Source organism: Carlito syrichta, unplaced genomic scaffold, assembly GCF_000164805.1.
Source record: "Carlito syrichta isolate Samal-C Ts95f unplaced genomic scaffold, Tarsius_syrichta-2.0.1 Scaffold304767, whole genome shotgun sequence".
NCBI lineage: Eukaryota > Metazoa > Chordata > Mammalia > Primates > Tarsiidae > Carlito > Carlito syrichta.
In genome coordinates this window covers 165,735-183,816 of record NW_007248863.1, presented here as the reverse complement: position 1 = coordinate 183,816, position 18,082 = coordinate 165,735, and the positions used below count along the sequence as shown (strand labels likewise).

The following is an 18,082-nucleotide window of genomic DNA, read 5'->3' as shown; positions in this document are numbered from 1 at the left end:
TTTTAAAATAAATATGAAAATAGCAAGTACAGGACTTTCCTTAAAATTTTAACAAAGATGTGATAGAGAAAACAATGAAAATTCCAGGAGATAGGAACAGAGGCTATTATTACCAGTGTTGCTGGCGTACGTGCAAATCATACCACTTCAGGCTTTCAATTGTGATATTTTCTCTACTTATTGCAGAGACTATATAAACTCAATAACTATTTAACTGCTTAAAGACAATTTTTAATTAACTTTCTGTATATAATTAGACAATTAAGGTAAAAGGACTAATATTTTAGCTATTTTATACTCACCCTGTGTCCTCGGCCCACCATTTGATCATTTTAGAATCTATTTGAATCTTATCAACTAATAAACAGGCCAAGATTTGAAAGTAAAAACAAAGTGTTTATCTGTTCAACGCTGCACTGAACCTTCACCAGCTTAACAGGTACGGCTGACTGAAAGCCCAAGACAATGTAGAGTTCTGGCACCTGTAGTTGAAGTGCATTATGGCCTGTAGAGCATTTCCTCCACCGGTTGAAATGTCTCCTTCGAACCCTGGCAGGAGCGGAATCACAACATATACCCGGTATCTCTGGCTCTCCCTGCAAAGGTCAGATGCAGAGAAAGTCACCAAAAAAAGGTGAAGTATCAGTTTAACATGACGGCCAAGCCGTTCACACAGTTTTAAAGATTGAGTGAATGGCTTCTTGCAATACATCCTATCACATTTCAGGGCTTGGGTGGGGCCTCTGCAGCTGTGGCCAGAAGCTGCTCTCCAGGCTGTCAATTCATAGCCCAAACAGTAAGTGAACTTGGGAGCAAAGTGGAAATTTACTCATTATCTCTCTACAGCACAATCCTTTATAGGACAAAATTCAGTGTAAGAAAGTCTTGTTGGGATCCCATGGAAAGGGGAGGGGGAGATTACAACAAAGTTTTGAAAAAAGATGTTATGATAGTTATAACAAGTTATATCTCACAGTACCCAACTCAGAGCCTGGCAAACAGTAGGCATTCAGTAATAATTGCTGAATAAATGAGTTCTCATCCCTAGATCTCAAGGGCAAAAGAACACACGGGATCTAGTAAATTTTCCAACATAACAGTCATCATTATGTATTTAGAAACGCTGAGATTTCAGTTGCAAAATGTTACCCTGGGCCCTTTAAGAATTCTGAGTTACAAATATTTATTTTTAAATCCCCTTCACATATATTTATACGTGTGTGTGTGTGTGTGTGTGTGTGTGTGTGTGTGTGTGTGTGTAAACAATGAGTATAAAAAAGAGGGACTAATATTTTAATTATTTTATACTTGCTGTGGTTTCTAGATCCATCCCTTATAATTTTAGGCTCCACTTGTATTTTATCAACTAGTAAACAGACCAAGACTTGAAAATAAAATAAAAGTGGCCCACTCTCCCAACTGATTAATGTCAACCTTTGAAGGAAAAGGAATTCCACTTAGTGATTTAACAATAGAAGAAGAAAGTGTAGCTCCCCGCTTTGACTTGCATTCAGACATTCAAAAACTTGAAGAATTGTGTTCAAATTATTCAAATACTCCACTTATTTGGAGTAACAAACTATGAGAGTCCTTGCTGCCATCTATAAGATATACAGGAAGAAGGAGAGGCCTGGAAAGGAATGTGGCCAGTAAATCAAGTTAGTCACCTATTGAAAGGTGTTGCTATCGGTTCATTTTCAAGTTTGATCCAATTTAACCTTTTCAAAAGACTTGATTTATAAAGCTCATATTCTTCTATACAACTAAATTCTTCTTTCACTTGAGCCTTGTCACTTCTCTCTGAGGGAGATTTCATGACCCATGTCTCTGAACGTCAAGGTCTGCCAGGGCCTGTGGAAAGGGAAGCTGAGCATAGAAGTGCCTGCCAGCAGTGAAATCTACAGCCTGAGAGAGCTCAGCTGTGGTGCTGAGGAAAAAGGCTTACAAGTAGGTTGCTGCAATGGCATGGATTAATCACTAGATGGCAAGCATAGCTTGAGTCGAAAACAAAACATTAAAAGAATGTAAACTCAAAATTCGCTGCTTGATAAGGGTAAAAGGCTCACATCCCTCAATGGTGAACAGGATAGTGGGAAGAACAGAAAGAATACCCAAGCTATTTCCTCACAGCCAGCATTTAAAAGTCCAAATGAATTAAACCAAACGCTCAAAAATGAATACCATTTGGCCTCAACTGCGTTTTCCAGAACCGTCTTACCACATGACCCTGTGACAGGAGAACCACCACCGCCCTTTGTCCAGAGGTCACCTCCCTCCTGAGGAAGCTTGGCTCCTCAGCCTTCAGTGCTTCCAAGGAAGCCCACTTCTTCCAGGTTACCTTAAAGGTACTCCCTCTGTCGAACCATCATTCAGAATTGGTTTTTCTCCTGCATCTGCACTTCCATGGCTCACAATCCGGACGTCTACTCAGCACGCCCTGCTTCACACACCTGCTGCCTAGGCTGTGTGACAAGCTCCTCTGAAACACAGGATGTCTGTCCACACATCTTTCTGTTTTGGGCAGCATCCAATAGAGGACCCTTGCACGCATGATACACTTGGAGTTATCTGCTTTGGGAGGATGGGGTCAGGTTGGAAGAAAGTTTCTGGGGGAGTCTCTGGTAGAGAAGAAGTTAAGCTGCACAGGGCATTTTTCATGAAGATAAATTATATTTTAGTTAAATTTTTATTATGGCAGTACATATATAAAATTTGCCATTTCACTCATTTTTAAGTGTACAGCTCAGTAGCACGACCTATATTCACAATGTTGTGCAAATATCACAACTATTCCCAAAACTTGATATTCATCCCAAACAAGCTCTGTGACTATTAAATGACAACTGTCCCTACATCCCTAGCAACATCTAATGTAGTTTCTGTCTCTATGAACTTCCTAGCATTCGCACACTGAGTGAAATCATATAAGACCTGCTCTTTAGTGTCTGACTTATCAAAACATCCTCAAGGTTCATTCATGCTGTAATATACATCAGAATTCCCTTCTTTGATGGCTAAATGATATTTCATAGTATGTAAGAGGCAGCACCCCCAAACATTGGTGTTTTCAAATAAAAAGCTGTGTATTTATTCTGTAACCTTCAAAGTATTCTCTGTTTGATGCAATATACCTTTTAAGACACTTTTTCCACTGCTCAGAACAGTTTGAACTTGTCAATTTTGATGCCTTTTAGTGCTTCTGCTGTTGTTTCACCTCTTCCACACGGACAAAATGTTTCCCTTTGAGGACTTTTTTTATCCGAGGGAACAAAAAAAAAGTTGCTCTGGGTGAGACTGGATGACTAAGGAAGGAGGGGCACAGGGATCATACTATTTATAGTAAAAAACAAAACAAAACTGCTGAACACTCAATGCGGTGAGGACAAGTGCGCTCATAAATCACCCATCATGAAATGGGCAAACGTGGTGAAATAACCTTAAAAAAAAAAAAAATTCATTGAAGCTGAACGCAGCTTCTCACAAGAATGCTAGCTGGTACAGTGATGCGGATGGGTTCCTAGAACACTTACCTAGCAAGGGAAGCCTGTACTAGGGTTGTTTTACCTTTTGGCTATTGTGAACACTGCTGCTATTAATACTGACATATTGTACCTGTGTGAGTTCCTACCTTTAGTTCTTTTGGGTATCTACTCAGGAATGGAATTGCTGGGTCATACGGTTATTCCATGTTTAGCATTTTGAGGAACCAACAAACAAATTACTTTCTAATGGGTAATATGTGTTCATAGTACAAGATTTTAAAGTTGTAAGATTATATGGTGACAAATTCTCTTTCCAGTTTTTTCCCAACTCCCATCTGCCCTCCCTGAGGACAGCTCCTGTTACCTGTTACCTCCATGCTCCTTTACAAACAGTTCATGAATGTATAAGCATATATATATATGTACTTTTCATCTATGCAGATATTAGAGTACCATGAATACTTCTTTGAATGTTTCTTTTATCATTAACAAAGTGTCTTGGAAATTCTTCCCCATCAGAACATAGAGAGCCACTCATTTTTAACCACAAGGACACAGTATTCTACCATACTTTATAGTTAAACTAGTTCTCTTATCTTTTTCTTAATATTTAAACCAGTTCTCTATTGATAGGCATTTAGGTGGTTTCTAGTTTTTTTGATATTTTGAAATAACTATTTCGTAGTCAGGCGTGTTGGCTCACGTCTTTAATCTCAGCACTTTGGGAGGCGGAGGCGAGAGGACTGCCCGAGCCAAGAGGTTCAACACCAGCCTGGACAACTTGGTGAGATCTCATCTCTATAATAAATCACAAAAAATTAGCCGGGTGTGGTGGTGCACGCCTGTAGTTCTAGATATTTGGAAGGCCGAGGTGGAAGGATCGCCTGAGCCCAATAGGTTGAGCAGTGACTGTGAGCATGGCCACTGTATTCTAGGGTAACAGAGTGAGACTCTAATAAAAAATATTAATAAACAGCTATCTTGGTATTTATGCTGATTCACATAAGTAATTTTTTACATTTGTTGGAAAAATCTTAGAGATGGTAATACTAGTTTGAACATGACATCTTTGTGATGCTGTTTGTAAGAAATGATTCCATTTTATTTTTGCATGTTTTAAAAGCAAAAATGACTTCAATATGGAGATCTCATATGTAGGATATTGAAAAATGTCCTATAAAAATCTTAAAACATTCTTGGAAGTTTTGGTTTGTAGAAATCAGAATATCCGCATTTTCTCATTTTTAGGACTCTCTACTCAATGTCAAGGTCTCTATTTTGCAGTGCAGTAGTTTGTACATTTTCTGAATGATGATTTTAAACTGTGTTCAGCAAGTTAGCAGAAATGACTTAGATTTTCACTGCTGCAGAAAAGAAGGGCTCTGGAATTTCAAACCATAAAATGGTGATTGAATATAAGCCAAGTAAGAGAAAATTCTGTGAGATGGTATGTTCAAACTGTCTTCTTGATCTAGTCCACAGAGACAGCAGTTCTAGCTGCTGAGGATTCTAATCTCCTGAAACACTGCACTCTCATAATACTAGGGTTGTGCAAATGACATCAATCAGCTTAGGGTAAGAGCCCAAGTCCCTAATGTGCACAATTTTTATGATTTTAAGAGCAAGATAAGAGCTAGTAGGCACTGAGCCACAGGCATTATGCAGGCAATCACTTCAGTCACGTTAATTCAGAACAATTTTATACAATTATATTCTCAGACTTCTTAAAATATGACTTTCTTTCAAAACACACTAACTAAGAAAATGTGGTATATATACACAATGGAATATTATTAAGATTTTAAAAAGGAAGAAATATTTTCATTTGCAACAACATGGATGGAATTGAAGAATGTTATGTTAAGTGAAATGAATGAAACACAGAAAGACAAACACAGTGTATATTCACTTATACATTGAAACTGAAACAATTGAACTCATAGAAGCAGAGTATCCTGGTGGTTTCCAGGAACTGGGGGATGGGAGAATAGGGAGATGATAGTCAAAATGTATAGAGCCTCAGTTAGATAGAAGAAATACATTTGAATTTTTTGAGATCTATTGCACAGTGTGGTCAATATACTTAATAACTGCGTACTCTTCATTTCAAAATTAGTAAGAGAGCAAATTTCAAATGTTCCTATCACAAAAATGTTAAATATTTGAGGTAATGAATATGTTAATTAAATTAAATATTTCATATTTTATTCAAAATTATAACGTCACTTTGTACCCATAAATATGTACAGTGATAATTTTTTAATACATAATAAAAAAATTTAAAACTGTTAAAAATAAAAACACACTAACTCTTAGGGTAGTATTCTGTAAAATAGCTAAAAATTGGAAATAAATGTGCAATAATAGAGGGATGATGGTTAACTAAATTATGTGATAGTCACTCAATGGAATGACCATCTCGCAGCCACTAAAAATGACCACCATGATGGCTCAGTAGCAAAACACTTCGGTACTGTATTAAAATGGGCTCAAGCCGGGCTCGGTGGCTCAGCCTGTAATCCCGCGCCTTGGGGAGGCTGAGGTGAGTGGATGGCCTGAGACCACGGGTTCGAGACCCACCTGGGCAGTGAGACCTCATCTCCACAATAAATTTTAAAAAAATCAGCCGAGTGTGGTAGCACGCGCCTGTAATTCCGGCTACTCGGAAGGCTGAGGCGGAAGGATCACCGGAGCCCAGCAGGCGAGGCTGCGGTGGCCGGGAGCGGCCGCTGCACTCCGGTCTGGGCGACCGAGTGAGACTCCCACTCAAAAAAAATAAAATAAAATAAAATAAAGTGGGCTCAACAGAGTTACAGTGATAAGAATATAAATGTGGCAAGCTGATATTCTAAAATAGTAAATCATTTTCCCCCTTAAATGTGGTAACTCCCCCCCGTGCCTGGAGATGTGAAGCTGGTATTGCTCCTGTGGAGACAAGGAATCAGAGAGCACAGGGATATCACCTTTGTAGATTTGGGGAACTAGAGAAAGAGTCTCTAAACTGAGGAAGGAGTGTAAAAAGGGAAGGGTGAGACTCAGTGCAGGGTCTCTGTCTTTCGGCCTCAGGCAGAATTACAGGAAAAACAGGACAGATGTTAGAGGATCTGAGCCTGGCTTTCAAGAGTGCCAGAGAAACATGGAGGGTGTCGTCTACCAGCACAGAATGTGGCAGGAATGGAGAAGTGACAAAGTAGGTCTGAGAAGGCCGAAGTCCCCAAGCTACACTGAGCAGGCTTCAGAGCAGGCCAGAGATCTGTCCTAAGATCAGGAACCCCTTTCCAAAGATCCAGTGCTTCTGAGCATCTAGGCCAAGGATGAGAAATACAGGAAGGGGAGGGAGGGGCAGCACCCTGCCTCCAAAGACAAAGAAGAAAAAAGGAGAAATCATTGACTTTGGTCACATTTATTAGGAAGTGCCTAAACTACATTTTTTCCTATTATGTGAAAATGGGGCTTGAGTGGAAAATTCAAGGGAGTTACTGGAAAAAAAATAAGTTACAATTCAACAGAAAATAGAAATATGTATATTAACATGGACTGAAAAGGAAATAGAAAAATAACAAGAGTAAATTTTTTAGGGTGGTGAGAGAGTGGCTTTTAAAGAAATTATTGTTTTTAATGTCCGTGGTTGCTGTCATGCTGCTTGTGTCTCTGAAAGCAGATTCTAATTCACATGTGAACGGGTGACAGTGCGGCTTGCTGCTAACGCCTTTCCTTGTTCCCCTCTCCGCCTTTGTCCTTGGTCCCCCCCAGGCATGGAGGGCAGCTAGGATTGGGTCTTAGGGTCCGCAAGGAGGCCCCAAGGAGGCTCAGTGTGCTTTTAAGGTGACAAGACACCTTATTTTCTGAGAATTGAAGATGTGTAGGCCAATTTCATCATCATCAACTTTAAGCGCTGCCCTAAATCCTTTCATAATCATTGATTTTGCAGCAGTGAATACTGTCAGAAACAAGAATTGTGGTTAGAGCTTAGTGGATTTTTTTTGTGTGTGTAAAGAGTAATTTATACTACGGTGGTATCAATTATGTTGGAATTGGATCTGTAGCTTCTTGGTGTTTTGAGGCGTAACCCTTTTTATTCCGTGTTTGGCAAACTTTTAAAACGCAGGAAATTTTCTGAGCTTCAGTTTCATCCGTGCATGCAGGAGTTGACTAGAATCATTGCTATTCCACTAGAAATGCTGGCCCTATTTAGCACTGACTTTACCTATGGTATGTGTGACTCTATAGATTATGACATACTATATACGAGTATTGTGCACAAACACATATATTGGTTATCTTTCGAAAATGTAAGAGGGTTGAGAGTTCACCAGCATGTTTGACTTGGATGTCACCCTGGACTTGATAACTTGGCAGGCATATCCTTTAGAGGCCCCCAAGAAGATGATACAAAGCCCTTTATTAAACTGTCCTGTTATGGCCCTGCTGTTTTCATTCTGTTTTAGTCTTTCTCTTCCTTCCTCTTTCTGCCTGGGCACATGCTCAGGCTCAGAATGACCACTGGCCTCTGGCCTGTGCCAATCTTTACTTTTCTCTATCTGCTGAGGTTACCATTCATACAATTTTTAGAATGAAATAAAAGCAATAGAATGATCCAAATCAAAAGTTCTCCTGCCATGCTCTGTTGTCATCCATGCCCCAATGTAACCTCTTTCTCCAGGAATTTTATAGAGCTTGGAAGTTATCCCACAAGAAAAAAATGTGAAGCCAGTGATTGGTGTACTGAGTCAAAATGTTTTTATTCTTTTTATCATAACTGCAGTTTAAATTTCTTTAAGATAATGCTTCTAAAACATGCCCAATATGTCTGCTTAGCTTGGTACAAAATTATAGGATAATTATAGGATATAGATTTTTCTTTAAGCCCAAGAATTTTGTATCTATCAAACAGTAACATTTAAAAAATTCATCTGACTTCAAAATGTTAAAATAAAGTATGTCTCAGATTTCTGGAGGCTTAACATGAGAAAATGTCTACTCCCATGAAGTGAGGGAGCTTTGTAGCTTAGTGGTGAAAAGTACAGGCTGAAGGTTTAAAGACATGGCTTGAGTCTCAGGTCCACCCATTAACAGCTGTGTGACTTGGCTGTTAGTTAATCTTACAAGCCCTCAGCTGCCTCATCTGTAGACTGGGGCAATTATGCATCCAACCCCATAAGGTGGATATGAAGATTGGATAATGTAACTAACACAGGTAAAGCACCTACTAAATAGAAAGGCTCAAAAACCATTTCATAACATTTTTATTCAATTAACAACCCGTGATTTCAATGAGAAAGGTAGTATATTTTCAAAAAACAAAGTAAATGATGTCTGAAATTAAAACTGAACTCACATTATGCTTCTGAATATATTTTATTTTATATTTTTTGGGACGGTGCTCTATATCAACAGTGGGAATTCCAAAAATGGATTCCCAGGAGTCAGCACCAGGTTTCTGGCAGGGCATCTCCGAACAGAAGTGTTCACTCAGGTGCCTACACCTGTCACAGGAGGAGCAAGAGCCGATGGTAAGAAACCAAAGCATGTTGTTCTTTTCCAGCAGAAGCCATCTAGTAATTTAAAATGAGAGATATTTAAACAAACATCTTTAAGTAAAGCACTTCTGTTTCTAGCATAAGTACTAATCTTGAAGGTGCTGATTTGAATACTGCACTTCTTTATCTTTGTTTGTGTTTACAGTGGGCAACAAGCTGCCAGATGATGAGTTTCCTGGAAATGCTATGATAAGCTACTAGGTAGGGCAAATACTATTATTCCCTCTGTTGGTAAAGAAATAGAATGTCAGAAGAGCAAACTGACACACTCAGAAGGTCACATACCTGTGGATGACAGAGCCAGAGAGAACGTGGGTCTCCAGGTAACAGGTCCCCCCAGTAACTTCAGGTTTCCCAGAGGGGTATTCCCCACACCACCCACTTATGGGCAAATGGTATAATAACTTTTCTACAGTTATTAGAGGCATGATGAGTTTGAGCAATTTTCAAACTTGTGTATTTTTTAATGTAGTTTAATACTATATTTTTAACACAGTTTAATATTAAAACACAGCAACATTAAGTCAACTGCCTATTTTAATTGTACATGTCAACATTTTGGTGATAACAGTATAAAATCCACTTTCTCACTTCCTGACTTTCTACCAAGGCAGAAAAATTATGCATAAACAAAAATTTGAGATCCTTTTCAGAATCCATTCATTCATGGCATGCAGTGCTTTAAAATGTTTCTATCTGGATCTTAGGTAGCAATAGGGTTCCAGTTGGTCTTCTGGCTTACTCAAACATGGTTTTAAAAAAAAACAGTCAGTTTTAGACTGTGGACTATGATTTTTTTTCTCCCTGATCTCTAGTTACGTTTGAGTTGTCAAGGAAAGGGTTGAGAAAGGTTTCCAATGGGTTCAACTCTGAGACACTTTTAGGTATTAGCACAGGAATTTCCTTTTCTTCAGCTGATTCCCTCAGCTGCTCTTTAGCACAGGATAACACTAGTCTGAGGCTCTAGGTCGTGGAACAGAACGTGGCGGTTTTGCAAAACCTGTTTCCATAAAGAATTATGGTTGCTGAGAAGGAACCAGAGGAAGTGAGAAGAACAGAGACATTGCTTAGGGGAATTGGTACAAAAATAAAGACGTAGCCCAGTCGAGGGAGCTGGCAATTTAAAGACGCAGACCTCTCCAGGGTGGGCGGGACCGGGAAGAGGGTCTGAGTTCCCTGGTCAGGCCTGGCTGACCACTGTCATTTCCCTCCACCTGCTCTGTGCTCTATTCTATTCTTTTTCCAACAGCCAAAATTATACTTGCTGCTAAGAATGTGACTTTGGCAGGGAAGTTCTGAGTTTCACAAGAGTAGAGACCAGAGTAGTCTCTGAAGGAAGAAAGGGGAAGCTTGGGATGGCACATCATGGCCCCTAAGTAGTGATAAGAAGGTGCCTCTGCAGGCAACCTGCAAGATGAACTTTTAAATTGGCCTTTACCTTGCCTAAGTATACAAAGCTCACAGATTTGAAATGAAGTGAAAATAGATTTTACAGTTGCAATTACTGTAGGATGATGAACAATAATGTGGAGATGCAGAGAAGGTGAAAACCATAAAATATGTTTCCACGATGTGTGTGTGTGTATCCACTGGAAGTCTAAACATGGGATATACGGACCATTTTGAAATGCGTCTATCCAAAAGTGAGACTGCTGAGAGACCACAGCTAAAGGACACAAAGTTAATTTGAAATTTGGTGGTCTCACCAGCTATTTTCTACCAAATAAGCTTGGAACTGCCCGAGTCTTTGATGTGCTCCAAGGCCCTCCAAGCACGAGCTCCAGTTTGCAGCGGGTCCACCTTGCCATTCTCTCCATCACAGACCTCCCCACTTCTGGAGAAGCTAGTGAGATCACGGAGAAATGCTCAGCCAGAAAATATCTTGAAGTCTTTCCTAGCCCTAAAGTGCTGTCATTTTATGATTATAGATGAAGTTTAGATTGTACAAAACAAATTAATTTGGTAAAGAAAAATATTCTTTCAGGCTCCCAAATACTTCAAATCAAATCTTACAGGTCCTGACTAAACTGTATACTATAAGGAACTAATAACTGGTGTGAGTGAAGTTTAGGTTCCTTTTACTCTATTTATTAGCTGATCACAGTTCCAAAATTCACAATTCACTGCTCGGCTTAATGAGCTCCCTTGTCAACTTGATGTTTTTCTGTGACTTACCACAGTTTCATAAAAAATTTGTTTTCTCTTTTGCCAAATGCCAAATGTGCTTTATAGATCAAGCAAATACACCTGCATCAAGGAAATATAGGAGTTGACAGAAAGATGATATGATTTTGTCAATCCAGCAAGCTGGGACACACTGGTAAGGGTCTGAGGAAGCTCTGTGTATACATGTATGTTTAACTGTAAACAAGGCTGTTTTTAAGTCCTCTTGGAAACAGAACCTATGGCGACTTTCTTTAAAAAGATACAGCTGGGCTTGATGGCTCAGCCTGTCATCCCAGCACTTTGGGAGGTCGAGGTGAGTGGATCGCCTGAGCCTGCGGGTTTGAGACCAGCCAGGGGATCTTGGTGAGATCTCGTGTCTACAACACATCAAAAGTTAGCTGGGCATGGTGGAGCGTGCCTGTAGTTCTGGCTCCTTGGAAGGCTGAGGTGGAAGGATTGCTGGAGCCCAGCAGGTCGACACTGGGGTGGCCGTGAGCACGCCACTGCCCTCCAGCCTGGGCGATGGAGTGAGATTCCAACTCAAAAGAAGAGATATGAGATGGGAAAGTCAAAGGTTGCTTGTAAAGACACAGACCACCATGAATACTGATGGCTATATCAGTTGCTGTTTCAGAAGAGTATTAAGCAATCTTAGCTGTGTCCTGGAGTCACCTCTGAAGCATGATAAAATACAGGTTCTGGGGCCCCACTCCAGGACATTATAATCCAGCAATCCTGGAGTGGATTCAGGCATGTCCGTCATTTTGTGATGGTCCGTTGGTGATTTCAATGGGCAGCTAAGGGTGAAACCCACTGTTCATCCTGCAGGATGTAGTGGATGCCACTGTGTGCTGCCCTAGACCCCCTCACGAGGGAGCAAGAAGCTATCCCATCAGCTGCTGAGAGTACGGCCACTGACTCCTCACTCACAGAGAAGCCCTTCTCCGGGCATTGCCCTCCACAGGCCAAAGGGGCCAGCCTCACTCGGGGTCGCCCCACTCTCTGGGATCAGCCTGTATCCAATGACTGATCAATGGGAAGAAACTATAACGGCCTCACACACTTGCCTCAGTTTGGAAAAACCCTGAATGGGCCTTTAATCCAATCATCAGTGGAGCCACGTGACGCAAGGGGAGGCATTTGGCCAAAAGCTGAAAAACCTGGGCTCAAAGTTATTTATGCCTATTGCTGTTGGTGGCCTAGATAAGTCACATAGCCTCTTGAATCACTGTTCTTAATTCTGAAAGTGGGACAGCAACAACAACAATCACTAAATTACCTACTTCCAAGTGGAGCTGTGAAGATTCAGTGAGATAATGCAGACAAAAATGATGAATCATGTAAAATGCTGATAGTTATTGCTATAACATGTCCTTAAGTCTAAAAGCCCCCACTTATTATGGGAAAGAAATACATCAAAGTACCACATGACACTAGGAGTCAAAAAATGTTTCAAGTCCCAAGTGTGTATGAACTTGTTCCTCACTGCATGTGTCTAATGACTTGAAATAATAAAGTATATGATGGTCTTGTTTACTTGTTTATTTTGCTTTTACATAGAGCTGAAATAAGCCATAAAAAGAAATTGTCCCAGGCGTCAAGACCATTCAGTGGGAAAAGAATAGGTAAATGGCGCTAGGACAATGCTATCTCTACAAGCAAAAGAATGAAGTTGGGTCCCTAACTCACACCATTTACAAAAAAGTAACAAAATGAATAGAAGATCTAAATGTAGGAGCTAAAGCTATAAAATTCTTAAAAGAAAAAAGGTATACGTCTTCATGGTCCTAGATCAGGCAGCGATTTCTTAGATATAACACCAAAAGTACAACTGATTTAAAAAATAGATAAATTAGACTTTATCAAAATCAAAAACTTATGTTTCAAATGACATCATCATAAGAGTAAAAAGACAATCCACTGACTGTGAGAAAATATTTGTAAGTCATATGTCTGATAGACTTTCATCCAGACTATATAAAGAGCTCTTACAACTCAACAACAAAACATCAAATAACCCAATGGACAAATGGGCAAGGGATTTGAATAGACATTTATCCATAGGTAATACATGAATGGCCAATACGTACACCAAAAGATGCTCAATATCATTAGTCATTGGGGAAATTCAAATTGAAACCACAATGAGATACCACTTCATACCTACCAGGATGACTATCATCAAAGAGAGACATCCACATTGGCAATGATATAGAGAAACTGGACCCCTCATATACTGTGGGAATATAAAGTGGTATAGCCACTTTGGAAGACAGTCTAGCAGAATCTCAAAGTGTTAAACATGGAGCTATCATATGCCCTGGCAACTATACCCCAAGAGAAATGAAAACATATGTCTGTACAAAAACTAGTACAGAATGTTTATAGCATCATTATTCATAATAGTCCCCAAGTGGAAACAACCCAAATGTCCACCAACTAATGAATGGATAAACTAAAATGTGGTACACCCATATTAGGGAATATTATCTGGCAATAAAAAGAAATGAAGTACTGATACATGCCGGAATACAGATAAGCTTTGAGAACATTATGCTAAGTGAAAGAAGTCCGCCATAAAAGACCACATACTGCACGATTCTATTTCTATGACATGACTAGACTTTTCTATAGATTTGCCCAAATCTATAGAAAAAGAAAATAGATTAGTGGTTACCAGAGGCTAAAATATGGACGGAGTAGGTAATGACTGCCAGTGGGGCTTCTTTCTGAGGTGCTAGAAACGTTCTAAAATTGATCAGGTGACAGTTGTGCAACTCTGTGAATATGCTAAAATTCACTGAGTGGTACAGTTGAAGTAGGTGGATTGCATAGTATGTGAATTCTATCTCAATAAAACTGTTATTAAAGAAATAATTCCATGAGCTGAAGAAATGAGACAGCAACCAAAATTTAAATATAACCCATAGCAAAATATCATGTCTATTTTGCTTTGCTTTTCACACAGCTCATTGTCTGCCATTAAATAAATCAAATCACAATTCTCATGCGTGGGAAAGAGATTGATCAGGAAAAAGTGATTGTTCCCTGGAAGAATCCAAGTACCCTCAAAAAGGAATGCAACAATTCTTAGCAATTGACTCAGATTAAAGGTATCGATAACTACATTGGCTGAACCACATTCCAGGTTGCTGGGAAATGATGGCACTTTTGTAGCAAACACAAGGACATCTATAGCAACAGCTCCCAGTCAAAGGAAAACACATTACCTGTGAGCTTTCAGGATCCTCTGAGCAATGGCATCACCCACCTTGTTGAATACAACTTTGTCATCAGCACAGCTTATGAAAAACTGGTTCTGTGAGAAATACACAGGACAGTCACCTAAGTCTCTCTTTCCTTTGTAGTGCATATACAAATGTGGTAAATAACAAAAAACACATTGATATTTTAAAAAAATGTTTCACACAGCAGACAAGTCCTGCTCACTGAAACCACACCAGGAAAGTAAATGACACTGAATTTAAAAAGAAAAGCTGGTATTAATGCTACTCTAAAGAGATGAAGCAAAATGATTCCAGGTAATGGATGAGTCAACCTTAATATCTTATGCTACCATGGTATAACTGTTGAAATTCCTAATACTAATAGCGCTTACCAAACTCCAGACTTTATGCAGAGTTCATGAATTTTTCCACTAATGTCCTGCTTCTATTGCATGACTCCATCCGAGAGACCACAGTGCATTTAGCTTGCTAATATTTTAATTAGCTCTCTCTTTCTCCAGACTCATGAAATAAATAAAGTTCCAGTTCTTTCCTTTTTACCTCTAATGAATTGTGGGAGAGCCAGGATTCAACGGGAAGGAAGGCAGAGCTGGATTGGTTGCCCAGCTAACCCGTCTCCCCCATCCATTTTTTTAAATGGTGGCAGGGGGAAAACTAGAATAAAGAAGGGAAATGTGCACTGATTTATTTTTTCCATTTTTGTGACTTTTTGTTTTCTCAGGGATTTCCAAGTGCTCTGAACTTCAAAGTATGTTTTCAAGTATAATTAAGTTTCCAAACTAAACTCAGTGTTCCCAGATCTTCTCATCTACTCTGAACACAAACTCTGGGACCCGAGTAGTTTCATAATGAAAAACCACTCACACAGGTGTGAAGAAGACAGTTCTCGTCTTTACTGTTCTCACATCTTCCTTTGCCATGCTCTTTTCCCTGCACTCTCCCTACTCCACTCTCCCCAAACCAGCGGCACCCAGAGGGCTCCAAGCAGCTCACCCCTGCTTGTGCTCCCCTGAAATAGGACTTGCCTCACACTCAAGCCCTCCACCCCAGGATCAAACAAAGATCAAAACCTGCACATTGGCAGGGGGGAGTATTTCTGGCTAGTAACATCACAATGAGTTGAAGCATTTTAATAGCAAGGATGTGGGAGACGCCCGTGGGAACCCTGAGTTAATGACAGTGCACAGCAAGTCCCAGGTGTGCTGGGGAGGCCAAACTCAGGTGACATGAATCAGTACTTCTCCAGTATTCTTCACATCCCAACACATGCTCCTCAGTATGGCAGGCCCTGGTCGGGGGACCCTGCTGTCTCTGTGTGATATTAAGGGAAGGCAGTTTCTTATACAACTTTACATGAGCAGGACTTACTTCGATGTAGATATAGTGCTTGCTGTTCTCTATCGTATGGACATAAGCGGTGTGGATGGATTCTTCGTAGTACTTTATTCCAGCAGACCAGTCAGCAGCAGAACGCAGTACCTACAGACAGCAATCCGGAAAGTGCAAACGTCAGACAACGGAGCTGACACCAGATGCACCAGTGCAAGGAAATCGCTCCTTTTTCTTCTGAACAGCTGAATGGCTGCGGGGTCCTGAGTGTCACATGTGAGCCAAGGGAGAGCACGAGGGGGAGGAACACTGCCAAGGAAGAGGGACAGGAGCTGGTCCTGGACACGGTCCATGAGGAAAAGCCCAGCTGAAAACACTCTCTTCCATCCAGGGTTATTTGTATTCATAATTGGAAAACACAAATTGTGGTTGCTACAAGAACGTTTCAGAAGTGCCCCTTCTGGTGACTATGAGAAGGGTAGCCACTTGTACACTTTCCAGTGACCATCCCACAGTTACCAGAATGCCTGTTGTTCTGGTGTGTCTATTAATAGTACCCAATCTCATTCTCAAAAGGGTCCTGCTTTGGATTCGATGGTGTGACCTTCCTAGCTCCTCCTTAATAATGGGAACATACCTTTTCCCCCACATAGATTTTGTTCAGATTAATACAATCTAAAAGATAGTTCATTTAGGCATGTAATCTTCATTCTACCTTTAATTAGCTGTCTAGTTCGTGGTGTGTCACTTTAAACTTTCTCATGGTGATAATAAAGGAAACCAATTGCAGGAAAGAAAACTGAGGCTCTGAGAAGTAATGAACTTGCACGGTGTCACAGGGATACTAACACTGGCATCAGAGCTTGAGTTTATGTCTCATTCCGTGTCCTATGTTTGTCTACCATGCCACACTGTTTTGCTGTTTCATCATATCTGTCTGCCGTGCCATCAATTTGGAGTTAACCCCATCACCTCAGATTAAACAGATAAAAGCTGAGCTCATGACTGTTATCTCTAAGCCATTTTTCAAATCAAATAACCACTGGCCAGGAGTGCAGCATCACTTTATCCATCTTTGAGTGCTCTTGGGGGGCTCTTCTTCTCAGAGCCCATATTCCATTGCAGATCTGACTCAGTTTGTCCTTTAGAGGATTTGTCAGCCTTGCCTCTTTCTCACCACTAGTTGCATCCCCTCTGTTCAGACACTCACCTGCTCCACCTGTGTTATAAAAGCTAAGAGCTTCTAGTTCAAACACCTGAATACAGGTAAATGCACTGATGTAGAGAGCAGGGCTGCCTAAGTTTAAAAAGCCTAGCTCAACTACTTACCAGCTGTTTCTTACCCTCTTTGCACCTTAGATTTTGTTCCATAAAATGGAGTTTCACCTTATAGGGTTGTAGAGAATAAAGTGAAGTACTGTGAAACGTGAGGCAGAAGGCCTGGCACCTTTAGGTGGTCCATAAGTGATGTCATTAATGAGAGCACAGAGGATGCATCTGTGCTGTAGTGGATTGTGCAGATGCTGCAGAACAGACTGGCTGTACATAGGAAGAGGGACTAGAGGACATGGAATAAAGGCTTCCTCAACAGCACACAACCCTCAGATGTCACTTACTGCAGCACTCTCACTCATACTGCAGCATGATGTCAGCATATAGCAAGTCCTAAAACAATAGTGTGACATCACAGAAGAATCACTACAAAGAAACTTTGCTATTCCTGACTTGAATGTTGAAACTGTCCCTCACGAGGTCAGCTGAAATTGAAGACAGAACGAATGGCCACATATTTATTAGGAATATGCAAAATTATCCAGCACACAATCAGTTCTATGGATGCTATATATAATAGGTCTGATGAGATTCTTGCTGTAATCAATAACTTTAAAATTCTATCTATAAGGCTACTGAAATTCAAACCTAGTACTAAAAATCACTGATTATGTCATTCTTTGTCTAGAATGAGAAATTTATTATGAAATATCTCCCCTCGAAGCATTTTATTTAATTTTATCAGATGAATATGTGCAATGAAGTTTCAAAATTCAGTTGTGGACATGAATGGTTAAATATCACAGAGGAAAATTCGTGAGGAAAGTTTGGACACATATGATCCAAACTAGGAAAATATCTTGATTCTAACATCCTTTCTGAAGAACTGCATCGTGGTTTATCAGGGAGAAATAACAAAGGCTGAACAAATAGGAGTTTCAATTCTTAGTCTACTCAAATAAATGTTGGATTTTTTTGCTAGGGAGCCTGATCCTGAAAACGCAGTCTCTCCTGAGAAGATCCTCATGCCAACCTAATCGATTCT

The 18,082-nt window shown here is 40.1% G+C and overlaps 1 protein-coding gene across 1 annotated transcript in view; it reads right to left on the bottom strand.

Moving 5' to 3' along the window:
* Positions 1-18,082, bottom strand: part of PLD1 (phospholipase D1) — a 171,673-nt gene that overhangs the window by 37,133 nt on the left and 116,458 nt on the right. Inside the window, exons 20-22 of the mRNA XM_008060895.2 lie at positions 15,805-15,915; positions 14,419-14,507; positions 483-596 (exon numbers count right to left, since the gene is read on the bottom strand). Coding sequence (XP_008059086.1) covers positions 483-596; positions 14,419-14,507; positions 15,805-15,915 — 314 coding nt within the window. The remainder of the gene's footprint in view (positions 1-482; positions 597-14,418; positions 14,508-15,804; positions 15,916-18,082) is intronic.